Source organism: Colletotrichum tamarilloi (assembly GCF_030869305.1).
Source record: "Colletotrichum tamarilloi strain Tom-12 chromosome Unknown Scaffold_191.1, whole genome shotgun sequence".
NCBI lineage: Eukaryota > Fungi > Ascomycota > Sordariomycetes > Glomerellales > Glomerellaceae > Colletotrichum > Colletotrichum tamarilloi.
In genome coordinates this window covers 14,705-28,272 of record NW_026849574.1, presented here as the reverse complement: position 1 = coordinate 28,272, position 13,568 = coordinate 14,705, and the positions used below count along the sequence as shown (strand labels likewise).

At 53.7% G+C, this 13,568-nt stretch overlaps 6 protein-coding genes across 6 annotated transcripts; 3 read left to right on the top strand and 3 right to left on the bottom strand.

Annotated features, from left to right (window-relative positions):
• Positions 1-102: 102 nt before the first annotated feature.
• Positions 103-1,581, bottom strand: CTAM01_16021 (tRNA methyltransferase complex GCD14 subunit; the record flags this gene model as incomplete). Its single annotated transcript, XM_060532014.1, has 1 exon — positions 103-1,581. The coding sequence occupies one exon, from the start codon at positions 1,579-1,581 to the stop codon at positions 103-105; it is 1,479 nt and encodes a 492-aa protein (XP_060373412.1).
• A 417-nt stretch (positions 1,582-1,998) lies between these two features.
• CTAM01_16020 (tRNA synthetase class I catalytic domain-containing protein) lies at positions 1,999-4,617 on the top strand (the record flags this gene model as incomplete). Its single annotated transcript, XM_060532013.1, has 3 exons — positions 1,999-2,325; positions 2,387-3,526; positions 3,580-4,617. The coding sequence occupies 3 exons, from the start codon at positions 1,999-2,001 to the stop codon at positions 4,615-4,617; spliced, it is 2,505 nt and encodes an 834-aa protein (XP_060373411.1).
• Positions 4,618-5,298: 681 nt separating this feature from the next.
• CTAM01_16019 (uncharacterized protein) lies at positions 5,299-5,586 on the top strand (the record flags this gene model as incomplete). The annotated part of the gene is made up of 1 exon (XM_060532012.1): positions 5,299-5,586. The coding sequence occupies one exon, from the start codon at positions 5,299-5,301 to the stop codon at positions 5,584-5,586; it is 288 nt and encodes a 95-aa protein (XP_060373410.1).
• A 1,422-nt stretch (positions 5,587-7,008) lies between these two features.
• Positions 7,009-7,489, top strand: CTAM01_16018 (uncharacterized protein; the record flags this gene model as incomplete). The annotated part of the gene is made up of 3 exons (XM_060532011.1): positions 7,009-7,150; positions 7,210-7,393; positions 7,453-7,489. The coding sequence occupies 3 exons, from the start codon at positions 7,009-7,011 to the stop codon at positions 7,487-7,489; spliced, it is 363 nt and encodes a 120-aa protein (XP_060373409.1).
• A 199-nt stretch (positions 7,490-7,688) lies between these two features.
• On the bottom strand, positions 7,689-8,807 carry CTAM01_16017 (uncharacterized protein; the record flags this gene model as incomplete). The annotated part of the gene is made up of 1 exon (XM_060532010.1): positions 7,689-8,807. The coding sequence occupies one exon, from the start codon at positions 8,805-8,807 to the stop codon at positions 7,689-7,691; it is 1,119 nt and encodes a 372-aa protein (XP_060373408.1).
• Positions 8,808-10,950: 2,143 nt separating this feature from the next.
• On the bottom strand, positions 10,951-12,740 carry CTAM01_16016 (major facilitator superfamily transporter; the record flags this gene model as incomplete). Its single annotated transcript, XM_060532009.1, has 2 exons — positions 10,951-12,118; positions 12,220-12,740. The coding sequence occupies 2 exons, from the start codon at positions 12,738-12,740 to the stop codon at positions 10,951-10,953; spliced, it is 1,689 nt and encodes a 562-aa protein (XP_060373407.1).
• Positions 12,741-13,568: the final 828 nt, after the last annotated feature.

The window sequence follows — 13,568 nt, the reverse complement described above, 5'->3', positions numbered from 1 at the left end:
TTACCAACATACTCTCGCAATGTCCCGACACTAATGTTAGGGTATCTACCACTCTCATCACCATTTGCAGTGATCGTCGACAGCAATTATTCGTATAGGCAGCTAAGCCTTCCCAGACTTGCCCTTCCTTCTCTTCCCCTTGCCTGCGAGAAGGTCGCGCTTCTCCTGCTTGCGCGTCTCCTTGTCTTTGGCTCCAATAACACCAGTCTCTGAGCCACACGGCCACTTTGCAAGCACGGCGGCCTCATCCTCCTCGCTCCACTCGCGCGGCAGCACAGCGAAGACAAGGTACGAGGTATGGGTCTTCAGCTCCGGCTCCGCGCGGTGGATAATGCGACCCTGCAACCACGGCTTGCCCGCAAATGGTCCTTCTTCTTCATCACCATTCGTGCCCTCTCCCGCTTGATCCACGTCCATGGCGTTGCCCGCCGGTGAGTCGTCTGTCGAGTTGGGGTCTGCTGAGTTGTGGTACTCTCTCGTTCTTCTCTCAATCTCGCGAAGCTTGCCGACTGCCTGGCCCACGTCGCGTGCGCTCGCCGCGATACCGCGATCGGGCTGGCTGTACCCAGCACGATCCCGGATGACGTTGAACTTCTTGTGTGAGATCTCAATCATATCAATATCCACCCATCCCAATTGTCTCATTGTGTTGATCGTTCGTTGTACTTGCTCGATGCAGGGGGAGAAGGTGCAGATGTAAACCGACTTCTTGGGATTTAGTGGGGAAACCCATTCTTGTGTCTCGCCTTCTGTGTCCTTCGTCGCTGGCTTTCGTCGTGACAGGTGGGGGAGGGCCTCCCAGGGAGCGGGTAGATCCAGGAACACCGACTCTGCCTCGGGACTTCTACCGTCCACCAGGAACCCGCCGTTGTAAACGTCTCGATGCGAGAGCTTCACGATGCCTTCCAGCCCGTGCGCAGTGATCTCTTCTTGCATCTTCAAATAACGGTCCTTGTTGAATTCGAAGCTGAAGACCTTGCCCTTTCGTTGAGAGTCATCTTCGGGGTATCCGCTGTAAACCGCACGCGCTGATGCGTGAGTGAAACTACCACTACCTGCGCCAGCTTCGATAATATGGGTACCGGGTCTCGCTCGTATGCGCTGAAGGACGTAACTATAGTCGGGGGTGTAGACGACTTGCGTTCGATGCGGCAGGCCCGCGGTCCAGAGTTCGGCTGTAGGCTGAAGAATGTGCACGAAGCCACTCGCGGCGGCAGCCGCCTTCTTAACCGGTGCGCTGGATTCCGCCTCGGCCTCATCTGCCGCTACTGGTGTTGACGCGTCCGTTTCCTCTTCCTTCCTCTTGCGCTTGCGGCCTCTGGAGCCAGTGTCAACAATCGAGGCACGAATTTGCGATCCCCATGGTACGTTGATCAAGGTGGAGTGGGGAAATGAGCCGAATCGTGTGTTAAGGACTGCTCCTTCGGCATAGCCGTCGACAGCACCGGTAGAATCTTTGAGGATGAGAGGAACGAGGTTGTCGCGAGAGAGCTGCACGATAGCGATGGAATTGGCAGACGTCCTGGGGCCAGGCTGAAGGAATGGAGATGGCTTCGTCATTTTTGTGATTTCGGTCGCCATGCTGGCCAGTGATGAGCCAGACTTGATCGACCCTGAATGCCTTTCTGGGCAATTGGAGTGGTGCAGGAAAGCTACCTAGCCAATGCAGGTCGTAGGGCAGTCGAGGAAAAACTTCGCGAGGCTGGATTGGAGAAAAGTTAGCTGTGGCTAAGCGCGGGGCAGCTGTGGCTGAGTGAGAGCTTGACCACTCAGATGTTGACACAGCGCCCCAATTGACTGCGAGGCTGACGATGGTGTCACACCGGCCATTTTTGATAGGTGGGCGGCTAATTGCTCCCTCCAACAAAGTCGCCGTCCCCTCCCTTCCTAATTGAGTGACTCAACCCTCTCAGTTCGACCCTTTGACCCGACCCTCTCGACGTGACTCCCTACTCTCATGCACTCTGCCCTCCTTGTGCCTCTCTCCTTTTATTCTGGATGAATCGCCTCTTTAGACTCACCAGAATTTCCATTTCTCTCTCCACTCAGATACCCAACTTTCGATTCTCTAGGGCTTGTTCCTCCATCGCGACTATGGAGTCTTTAAAGGTGCACAACTCCTTGAAGCCCGGTCAACCGGTGCCATTTACACCAATCAACCCGGGCAAGGTGTCTTGGTATGCTTGCGGTCCTACTGTCTACGACAAGAGTCATTTGGGCCATGCCCGCAACTATGTGTCGACCGACATCATCCGGCGCATTATGATGCACTACTTCGGCGCGGATGTGAAGTTTGTCATGAACATCACTGATGTCGACGACAAGGTTTGATTCACTAGCTTTCCACTGGCACATCAGGCTTTATTGACCATTTCCTGTGGCATAGATTATTATCAAGGCCCGAAGACAACGTCTCCTCGAACTTGAGAAGCAGAAGAAGTACTCGGACGAAGAGCTGGCGAAGCTTACTCTGACAGCTTTCCGCGCATACGCCGAGAAGAGCTTGTCTCTGATCCAATCATCCGACCTCGACGAGAACAACTACCTCGAGCGAAGAGATAGCGCATATGGAAAGGTTCTTGCAGGTGGCACCCTGACTGGTGAAGGCAAGCCCGGCGACGACGAGGCCAAGACGAAGATGCACATCGCGAACATGGACGCTGCTGCATTTGCGATCAAGGACAAGAAGTTCTTCCCTGGAACCGATGAGGTTCTTCTTCCGTACCTCGACTCCCTCTATAAGGAGACCATTGATACGAGCGATCAGACCATCTTTACCGACCTGACCCAGAGCATGGAGAAGGAATTCTTCGACGATATGGACGCTCTCAACTGCCTGCGACCCGACGTCATTACGCGTGTTACGGAATATGTTCCCCAGATTGCGAGCTTTGTCGAGCGCATTGTGGACAAGGGATTCGCATACGAGTCTGACGGATCCGTATACTTCGATATCACAGCTTTCGAGAAGGCCGGAAACACATACGCCCGTCTGCGACCCGGCAACCGCAACGACAAGTCACTGCAGGAGGATGGAGAGGGAGCTCTGTCGAAGAACCTGGGCGAAAAGCGCAATGAAGGCGATTTCGCGCTGTGGAAGAAGTCCAAGAAGGGAGAGCCATACTGGGAGAGCAGATGGGGTCAGGGTCGGCCGGGGTGGCACATCGAGTGCTCCGTCATGGCCTCTGATATTCTCGGAGCCCAGATGGATATTCACTCCGGCGGTATCGATTTGGCCTTCCCTCACCACGATAACGAGCTGGCCCAGAGCGAGGCTTTTTACGTCGATAACACAAAGGGCGAGCACACGTGGGTCAATAACTTCATGCACATGGGTCACCTGTCAATCTCCGGTTCAAAGATGTCCAAGTCCTTGAAGAACTTCCAGACTATCCAAGATGCCCTTGCCACGACTTACACATCCAGAGGAATGCGCATTGTGTTCCTGATGGGCAAGTGGAACGATGGCGTCGAGATTTCCCCCGACATGCGCGCCCAGGCGTCTAGCTGGGAGGCAACTATCAACGTGAGTCTATGAGCCGTATCGTAATAATAACTTCTAAGCTAACGTTTCGGCAGAACTATTTCACCAACGTCAAGGCATATGTTGCGGATGCCAGCGCTTCTACCGATGGTGTCGAATCTCTGTCACTGTCAGAGAAGCCCACCGGAGGACTTGTCAGCAGCCTGGAGAAAGCCAAGACTGACCTGCAAACCGCCCTCACCAACTCTTTCGATACCCCTCAAGCGATGCGTGTTATTCAGGAACTTGTCAGCGAGGCCAACAAGGTCGTTGTTTCCCAAGATGCAGAGGCTAACGTGCCCGCACTCGTTGCCGTCGCCCGCTGGATCACAAAGATTCTTGGAACATTCGGTCTCGACGAGAATGCCACGGCGCCCTATGACGGCCTCGGCTGGGCTGCACCTGCGTCCAACGCAAAGCTTGACCCCAAGACTGTCGTGCAGCCGTACGCGACGGTGTTCCAGACCGTGAAGTCGGATGTGGAGGCGCTGAAGACTTCGGCCGATTCCGTTTCCGCCCTGTTGTCGCAACAAAACCCGGAAGCCGAGTACTCTACTTTGGCTGATAAGGGTGTTCGCGATCCTGAGCAATTGGCTCTGCCGTATCTGCGTGCTACCTCGAGACTACGCGACGAGCTCCGTCGTATCGTGTCATCAGTGTCTCCAGAGACGAAGAAGGCCATCCTGTCTCTTACAGATCGGATTCGTGACGAAGACCTTACAAATCTCGGAGTTTACTTGGATGACAGGCCGGATGGCAAGTCGTCATTGATCAAGTTTGTGCCTGCCAGCGAGTTGATCGCGGCGAAGAATGAGAAATTGGCCAGGGAAGCGGACAAGGCCCGGGCCAAGGAAGAGGCGAAACGAGCGCGCGAGCAAGCGGAGAAGGAGAAGTGGGAGAAGGCTAAGCTTCCCCACACGGAGCTGTTTAAGGGAGACGAGAAGTACTCGGAGTGGGACGCGGAGGGACTGCCAACTAAGCTTAAGGACGGCAGTGACGTGCCCAAGAGCCAGCTCAAGAAGCTGCAGAAACAATGGCAGAGCCAGAAGAAGGCGCACGAGGAGTATCTGGTCAAGTTTGGTGGTAAATCATAGACAGGCCAGATTTGATGGCATCGACTAGCATTAAAAGCGAGTAATTCACGACTTGCAAAGCTAGAGGCAACTCGTGGCGGCATCACGCTCGTGTGAAGATGGAAATTCACATTGGGGGATTAACAAAAGAGTACCCATATTCTCTCAGTGACAGAACCTACTCACAGAGCAGTCGTTTCCCACGATAAAGAGGCTTCATTCATTGCAGAACAGCGTTCGTGCACAGAAGGGCGAGCTGGTGGAAGAGCTGGCATGAAGCTACCTGCACTAGCTGTGGGAAGGGTGGACACTAGGACCCCTGGCGTCTGGACCCTTGCCAAGCCGGGGGGCTTCCGTCGATGCATGATCCCGCTGTTGCCAAGAAAGGTGATCGTCTTGTGCCGGGCCATCGATGATCTGGCAGCTACCTTACCACGCGGGCCTCGGCCATTGAATCGATTCTTCACCAAAGCCTCTGGTGTAAGATGTGCTGTGAGGTTGTCTGGAGGAGAAAAGCAATGTGACGAAACCACAGTCTCACGTTCACCCATAATGCGTAAGCTTCTTTTGGAGCAGCATTCGTAAGATCAGCAGATTTATGAGGGCCGCGGACCAGCGGTCTACGAAAGCCTCACGCATGGCTGAGCTTACTGCCGGGCGGATGCAAGTTTCCAAGGCACAAGTCGAAACCTTGGAACAACAATGCCAGCACCAGCCAACCAGCCACCCAATCACCCAACTACTCAGCCAGTCAGCCAAGCGGCAGCCCATCCAAGCTATCTTCTTGGACCCGGATGGCACCCGTCAAGGTTCCGTCCGCTCTTTGTCATGAAAGAGGGCCTGGAATCGTCGATTCAAGCGGTGAGGGGGGATTGGTCTGGAACTTGGACGATTCAGAGAAGAATAAACAGCTCTCGCCCACCTTACGAGAGCTACCCCTCATTCTCACGGTTCCCCTCCCCCTATTCTTTGGAGAGTACATCGGATTGAAGAGTCTCTGAGACACCCGCTGCACGGAGCTTCCTGACACGTCATTGAAGAGGGACTCGGACCTCAGCTTCACTCCAAGTCATGCAGGGTCGACCTGTCTTTTCTTCAAGATCAAAGGTTATGTGGGCTGTATATGCCGAAGCTGCATAAGAGCTGGAGACTGTTGGCTTAAACTTGCTCGATCCTGATGAGAGAGGAGGGCCGAAGGGGGCATCATTGTGTAACAAGACTCCCTATGGTAGCTCCAATGGGAGACACAGGGGGGGCGGCGGCGCATGGAGACCTTCTTTGCCGGTTAGCCGCGCGATGGTCAAGCTTTCTTGCCGCAGCGTCCCCAGTTGTTTTTTTCGTCTCTGGTTCAGCCCAGCAGGGGTGGCTGACATAGTGACGCAGCTCCCAATGCCGAACTCCCCGGGCCGGCGGGGCTTGACCGAATCGGCTACAAGCGTGGAATTCCGGGCAACATCTCAAATCTTGAATCTAGCTTGATTGGCAGCGAACTTCAAAGGGAGGCTTGTGGACTATAACCTTTGTTTAGCTGTGTTCGTCCAGTGTTGTGTTGCTCAGTCATAACCGTTGGCTACTCTTGCTTGACCCGAGAGTTTGAATGCAAGAGTAGAGGAAAAGAGAGAGAGAGAACGAGAGAGGTGGGCTCAGGAGTCTAAACCCCCCCTCCTCGGGCTCTCCCTCGAATCATAACCCGCAAAAGACACACGGCCGTGGAAACGCGGACAAAGCCGTCGTCACTCGTCAGGTCCCCCGACTCCCGCGAGAACGAAAGCGCTGCCGATGTGCCGAGCAACCCCGCCAAAACACATCCACGGCTTTACGTCAGGTCCATGTCGGGCAAGGCTAAGTCGGCAAAGAAGACGCCAGACGCCAGACGGTGGCTCGTCCAATAGCTTGCCTCTGAAGACGTGCCTTTCCTGGGTCAGAACTGGTTTCGATGGTAATCGAGCTAGACTAGACCCCATCCTGCCACCCCGCGCCGCGTCAAGGGTTTGATGCTTCAGCTAAGGCCTCCCGTCGGTTTCCCAACTTGTGTCCAATGGCTTCGCGAGCTAGAGCATGAATCGGCGGGACGCGGCCTCCGTGAAAGGTGGCAGAAAAGGCAGGCGTGGCCAGCGTTGATGGATGAGGGTCGAGGGGTGCTGGATCGACCCCTCCATCATGTCATCGGGCAGTGTGAATTCAGGGGCACAGGAAGGTTAAGGGGTTTTTCTCGAAATAGAGCAAGCTTAGATGGGCCCTTTGTCGATCACATGAGAGCTTGACCTGGTTGCTGGAGGGGCATAAGAACCCCTCAAGCTGCTCCCTCATTTTTGACTTAGGAAACCTACTACTTCACTCTCAAGCTCGACTACATCACTACATACCAATTGACTTTATACACCTACCCAACCCCACACCAAACTATTCAAAATGTTCGGATTCGGAGAAGCCAAGGAGCACCGTGACGCCGTCTATGAGGGCCAGCACGAGGGCAAGCTGTCCCACGAGATTGTTGCCGGTGGTGCTGCCTTTGAGGCCATGAAGCTCTTCGAGGACCGCCAGCGCAAGAACGGTATGATTAAGAACTTCCTTAACTCATCCAGAACTCGTACTAATCATCATTCTGCACAGGCGAGCCCGTCAAGCACCAGTTCGCCAAGGAGATGATTGCTGGCATTGCCGGCGCCGAGGTCGACAAGCTCTTCGAGACCAAGGGCCTGGACTACATCGACCGTGAGAAGGCCAAGAGACACGCTGAGAAGCAGGCCGAGCACCTGTACCAGGAGCAATACGGTGACATGGACGAGTACAACCCGTAAGCAAACTTTCAGATCATTCAATACACATCGAACAGGGACTGACACATTGATATAGTGAGCGCCGAGGCCGCCACGAGCGCATGGACTACTAGATAGTGTGTGTATATTTTATCAACGGCCGGACAGATATACTATGACGAAATGAAATTCATTTGAAGAACTGAACAAACACTATTTTATTGACACTTGAACTTGTGACATGCAAATTGGTATCTAAAGCTGCTAACATTATCCAAACTCGCTGGTTTGCATGCCACAGTAATCATATACTCACACAAATCCTCCCACCATTCAATGCTTCAATCCAACCGGCAGGGCACTCGAAGAAGCAGACCCGAACTTCATATCACTACTGCCCCCAGTAATTTGTTCGAATAACCTCTCCCGCTCCTTCTGCAGCGCCGTGCGCGTGCTCTCCAACCTCTCCCCGCGAACTTTTTGCTCCCGCGAGAGATACATGTGTCGGTCCCTGGTCTCGTGGAGGTACCGACTCAAAGCCTGGGCACATTTCTCAATCGACATTCTCGACTTCTTGATCTCATCGTGGAACGCCATGTCGGAGTAGATGTTGTCAAACAGCACATCTCCCATGAGGTTGCCGTGGTTGATGTTAATCGGCGGCAGGTCTCCGATGTACGGAGTCATCCGTTGCGCCTGCATCACCAACATCCTCGCTTCCTGCGCCGCGCTCTCGGCGCGCTGCAACGCACTCCGCTCCATCATGTCCGTCATCGATCCGCCGCCAAACATGTCCATGCGCGAGTGGCTCAAGGCGTCGTCCATGTGCCGCAACGAGTCGCCCATCCTCTTCATCGCATCCGTAAGAAGGCGTATGGCATGCTGTTCAGCTTCGACTTTTGATCGGGTATCATGGTACTCGTGTAGCGCCTGTTCCGCCGACTGCTCGAGGGTATCCTCTTCGGGATAACTCGGTGTCGGGCCCGCAAAGATCGAATCATAGAGGCTATCCAGCTCGCACTGCGCCTCATCATGCCGCCTGGCTTCCACCTCAAGCGCCTTGCTTGCCTCACGCGCCTCGCTCAACTGCTCCTTCACGTTCTTGTTGAGCTCCTTTTCGCGGTGTTCGTCCTGCAGGACGTCAAAGTATTCACGCTCCTCGCGAGCGGCGCGCTCATCGAATTTGTCGCGCTTGCCGACGGCCTTGTGCACGAAGCGGCGCATGACGCTGTCGCGAAACTTTTCATGGTCTTTGAGTTCCTTTTTGCGGCGGCTGTCGAGGGCACGGATATTTCTGTCGGATTCTTTAAGCTGGTGGTCTAGGTCTGTGATGAGACGGCGTTGTTGACGGAGGTCGGGGATGGCGTTGTCTGTGTCTGCGAGGATGGCGAGGAGCTGGCGGTTTCTGACGGCTGCTTGGCGGATTTTGGATTCCAAGTCGGAAGTGGCCATGGTTTTATTGTCTCTGTGGGATAGAGAGGATGCAGCGGCTGCTTTTTGATACTTAGGTAAGGTAAAGGTACAAGAGGTATTATTGTTTGCGAACGGTATATAGAGTTCACGTATGAGAAAATGAAGTACTAAATAAGTATCGTGAGGGTATCGTGAGGTTCAAATATTGTGGCAAAGCCTCGAATAAAAAATACACAGGCGGGTTTAGGTTTTACTGAAGTTCTGGTTTTTGACGATGGAGTCAAAACACGAGAAAACCTGTCAATGACAAAAGCTCATGCCGGGGGGCTCTCTCCGAGGCCTGGGCATTATATGTTCGCCCGGCAATCCTTGGCAGACATGATGAATGCCCAACCATAGTCCCATCTCGGTGTTGGTTCGGTGGCTGAAAGGATCAAAGGTGACCATTCCCTCCAAGTCCCCAGCAACATAGTCATAGCATAGCGATGGCAAGCGTGGCACCCCATGACATCAGACCCTCGCCCTTGAACATTATTCGGCCGGGTTGCCTCTGCGGTGCGGCGACGCCCACTGAGTGCGGGGTGGGTAATCCCGTCGCGGTGGACGGATCAAAATAAGGGTCTGGTTTTTCTCTTGTCTTACCACCCAACCGCATTAGCAGGGCGAAGACTAAACTGAGAGGGCGGCGGCGAAATGGGGCAACACCGGGGAATGGGTGTGGTGAACTGGTGAAGGGGGAAATCAGTCAATACTGTTCCGGTTTGAACTATTGGGCTGTGAGCTGGGATCATCGGTGCCCGTAGAGTTGCGCCACAGACCGAGATGGCGGGAGAGGGAACTAGCCTTTAGAGTCTACACTCTTGTTCAAACCGAGCCACAGCGGATCGAGCTACTATTCTCTGTTGCCGCCCAATTGCGGCCCTCAAAGTTAGTAATTTTTCCATTTACAAATACGGATCTTTCATGGAGAAGTTCCAAGTAGCTGCAGTTGGGAGAATCCGTTGATCACAAAGACTAAGACTCTATTGGGATGGGGGAGGAACAGCCACACGCTAGAAACCTGCCAAGAATCGAAGGATTCGGCGCCGCTGTGAAACTCGAGAGACCTGGATAAGACCTAACACGATCTAATCGCTTGGAATGATGCTGATGTTTGTGGCCAGTAATCACAAAAACAGCAGGGATCATCGCCCATTGTCCATGACACTTGGGAACCAGGTAGGACCTGGAGACTGACGAAGACAACAGAGGGGAAGTGGTTTCGGTGTGGCTGGTGCTCCTTGATCTGCTCTTTTTTTTTTGCAAGCGGAGAGGCCATGAGTTCATGTTTTGAACCGACTGTCTTGTCTGTCACCCATGACGATGACGATATGCACCACCCGCCGGACCAGCGAGTCTGTTGTTAATGGCATCGAGATCATAGCGATCTTGGTGACAATGTTCATCGGCAGTCTTGAGGAGCTAAGGCATAACGATGCCCAACGAACAACAGAAACAAATTGAAGAAAAAAATCAAGGCAACCCACCCAGCACCGCGGTCAAGCCCGCAAATGCCCAATTTCATGCGCATTGACCTTGTGGCCCATCGTGAGAGAATCTTGCACGATGGAACAAATACCCTCATTAATGATATAGATGACCCAGATAAGTAGTCTCGCATGCCTCATGTTAGCCTTGCGTACCACTCACGACAGTCCTCATTCGAGGGTCTCCCCCCATTGCGCGACAGATACCTGAAGACCAGCGACAGCCACGTGGGCGAATGGCAGCTGATGTTGTCGATGCCAACGAGGCGGCGGCAATCCACAATCGTCTTGCTCCATCGGGGATGATCCCCGTTGACAACTTCAATCACCGGCGTCATGGTTCCCCATTCATGAAAATGGTCGGCCCTGCTAGTTAGTTGGCTGTCAATTGTCCGCCCAGCAACCGGAAGTGGTCCGCGGTATATTGTCCATCTTTAATTGAATTGATTCAGAACGCCTGCTTACCCTTCCCTCGCTGACCACGGTAGCCTGCGATACCGTTGAGTCGTGGTAATTTTACATGAAATACCCAGTCTATGCTTGTTAGTCCATCTAACCCAGTTCCCATACCGCCTTATCTATCCCAGAAGAAACCAATGCAATGAAACCACTAGCAAATCAAGCGATATCGAATGATAGAAGAACCTCATCCGGGGTTAATCCTCCGCCCCTGACTCATAGTCTAGTGCTTCTTGGTTGCTCTCCGTCTCTAAGTGGATGGGTCCCTTCTTCCTCGGCTCTTCTACAAGCATCAGCGCCCCCCACGTCAAGGACGCCAAGAACGCAACGTAGAACCACGGCAACCCCTTCCACAGTCCCTTCTTCTCAAGTCCGACCGAGAAGGCCCACGCCAGTACCGGTCCGCCGAGCGGAGACCCAAGGGTATCGACCATACTCGTGAGCGCGTACAACCGGGACGTGTGCTCCGGATCGACAAACTCGGTGATCATGGCGCGCGCGAGCGGGTTGTGGGCCGAACCAAAGGTCTGGAAGACGAGACCCAGGAGAAAGACGACGATCTCCCTGCTAAAGGCCTCGAGAAGCGCACCGGCGGCGATCATGATGTAGGATGCCTTGGCGAGGAGGGCGTCCTTACCGAAGCCGGTGCGGCGGAAGCGGCCGCGGGGGTCGACAACGATTTTCGAGACCCATGGGAGGAGAACGAGGGTGCCGAGGTGTAGAAAGCCCAGCGGGGAGAGGAGGAAGCTGGTTTGGGCGAGCGTCCAGCCAAAGTTCTTGCTCACGTACTGCGGTAGTGTAGAGGAGTTTGCCGTCATGATGGGGTTGCCGACGATGGAGGGCACAAGGCAGAGGAGGATATTGCGGTTTCTAAGGATCGCGAGAGAGTCCTTAAGCTGAACCAGCCCTTTGAAAAAGCCTTCCTTGATGGCATCGCCCAGCGGCAGCTGCGGTTTCGGCGGTTCGTGCCCGTTGTCGAGCTTGACGCGGAGAGTCTCGGGTAGGAGCATGATGATGAGGAAGACGAACGGTGTGAGTAGGAACACCATACGAATCGGCACCCAGGGGCCGAATTTCTCCATCAGGAAGCCGGCGGAGACGTGGCCGCTAACGCCACCCACCACGGCGCCGACGGACAGGATGACAAAGTTTGAGGCGCGGTCCTTTTCGGTGCTGATATCGGCGGCCATGGCGTAGACATTATTGAAGACAACGACGATGCCGCCGCCGAAAAAGAAGAAGCAGGAACCGAAGAAGAGGTAGTAGATGCTCAGCTCGGGGAAGTTGGCCAGAATGAAAGGGGACCAGCTGAAGGCGGCGATGGTGCCAAGGTAGGCGAAGACGAGACCTGCCTTCCGGCCGATGCTGAACGTACAGAATTTGTGTTAGCGATCAGGTAAATGGACTTGTAGTAAGATAGTATGACTTCAATTTTGCTCTCACGCAGGAGGGGAGTCGCGAGTTACCTATCTGACAAGACGCCGTAAGGAAAAGCGACGAGGAAGTTGACGACGGCTCCAATTAGAGACTGCCACCCGCCCAACCAAGCAAGCTGCTTTTGCACCTCGTCGACCTTGCACTTCATCTCCGGGATCACTTCCGCGGGGCTAGTTTTATAGTGCTTATGGCAAATGTCATCCTCGATGAGCCTCATCATGGGAAGCATAAGCATCATGCCCTTGATAGTAATGGCAAACTTGAGGAGAGCCAGCATAAAGATGATGGTACGCGGCGATCGGGCATGAAACGGAGCCAAGGCGCCATTGAGACGCGAGCCGGCTTTGTAGACCATCCCACCGAGAGCACCGCCGAGACCGCCATCACCGGAGGAGGGCCGTCTCCATTTTGGCGGCGGAGGTCTTTGAAAAGCACGGAAGCCGGCACGGGGCGACGGTTCGGACAGGTCCATTGGTAGCACCCCTTCGTGGTCCGAATATTCGGCGCCCAAGAGGTGCTCTTCCTCCACCTCGTCTGATAGACGTGGCATCTTCTCAAGCTTAGGCCGGTATTAAGGGACGAACGCAATGAAAGACGGAATTCAGTGAAGCAATGAGACGATAGCGAATGAATAAATGACAGGGAAAGAGAGTGCTGAACAGTAGACAGCGTACAAAGAATGGAAAGGCTTGTTTGACAGGGTTGTGGACAGCGAACCCGATGACGACGCGTCTGGGCAAAGAATTCCCGTCGCCAAGGCGGCAAGTTTCAGCTGGAGTCGGCGTCTTGCTGTAATAACTCCCCGAAGCTTTCCTCGTACAGCGCCGTGTAGCTCTGTTACGGACTGGGATGTGGGTATTGCCAAAGCTTGATGAAGTTTAGTAGAGTACTCAGACTGGCTGTGCAGTTTGGTGCTAATTCGAGCTAATTGAAAGTAGAGCCTTAACAGCTATGCCTGTCAAATGCCACGACCGGAAAAGCTTCAGCAATGCACTACCTTTCGCATAATGGCAAGCCGTCCAAACATCACCAGATGCCGATTCCGCAGCGTAAGAGTCCGTTAATTTATGCTTTCATTTACTTACGAAAGCTTCCTTGATTGCTGCTGGTCCTTAAGAGACCTAACATATGCTACTGAACTGAAAGTTGTAAAACTCTCCCGCTGAAATACTCACTCTGCTGTGATGTTCTAACATTGATCCGTGACGACTCATACTGTCGTGAAAAATCGAGACAGCGAGCACAACTGGCGCTCTTAAGAGCTATATGCGGGTCTTCGGCTCTTAAGAGCAATAGGTGTTTAATTCTCAAGGTTGTCGCTCGTACATCGATAACAATGTCACCATTTTCTAGGCCTAGGTGGTATTACCCCCTCAAA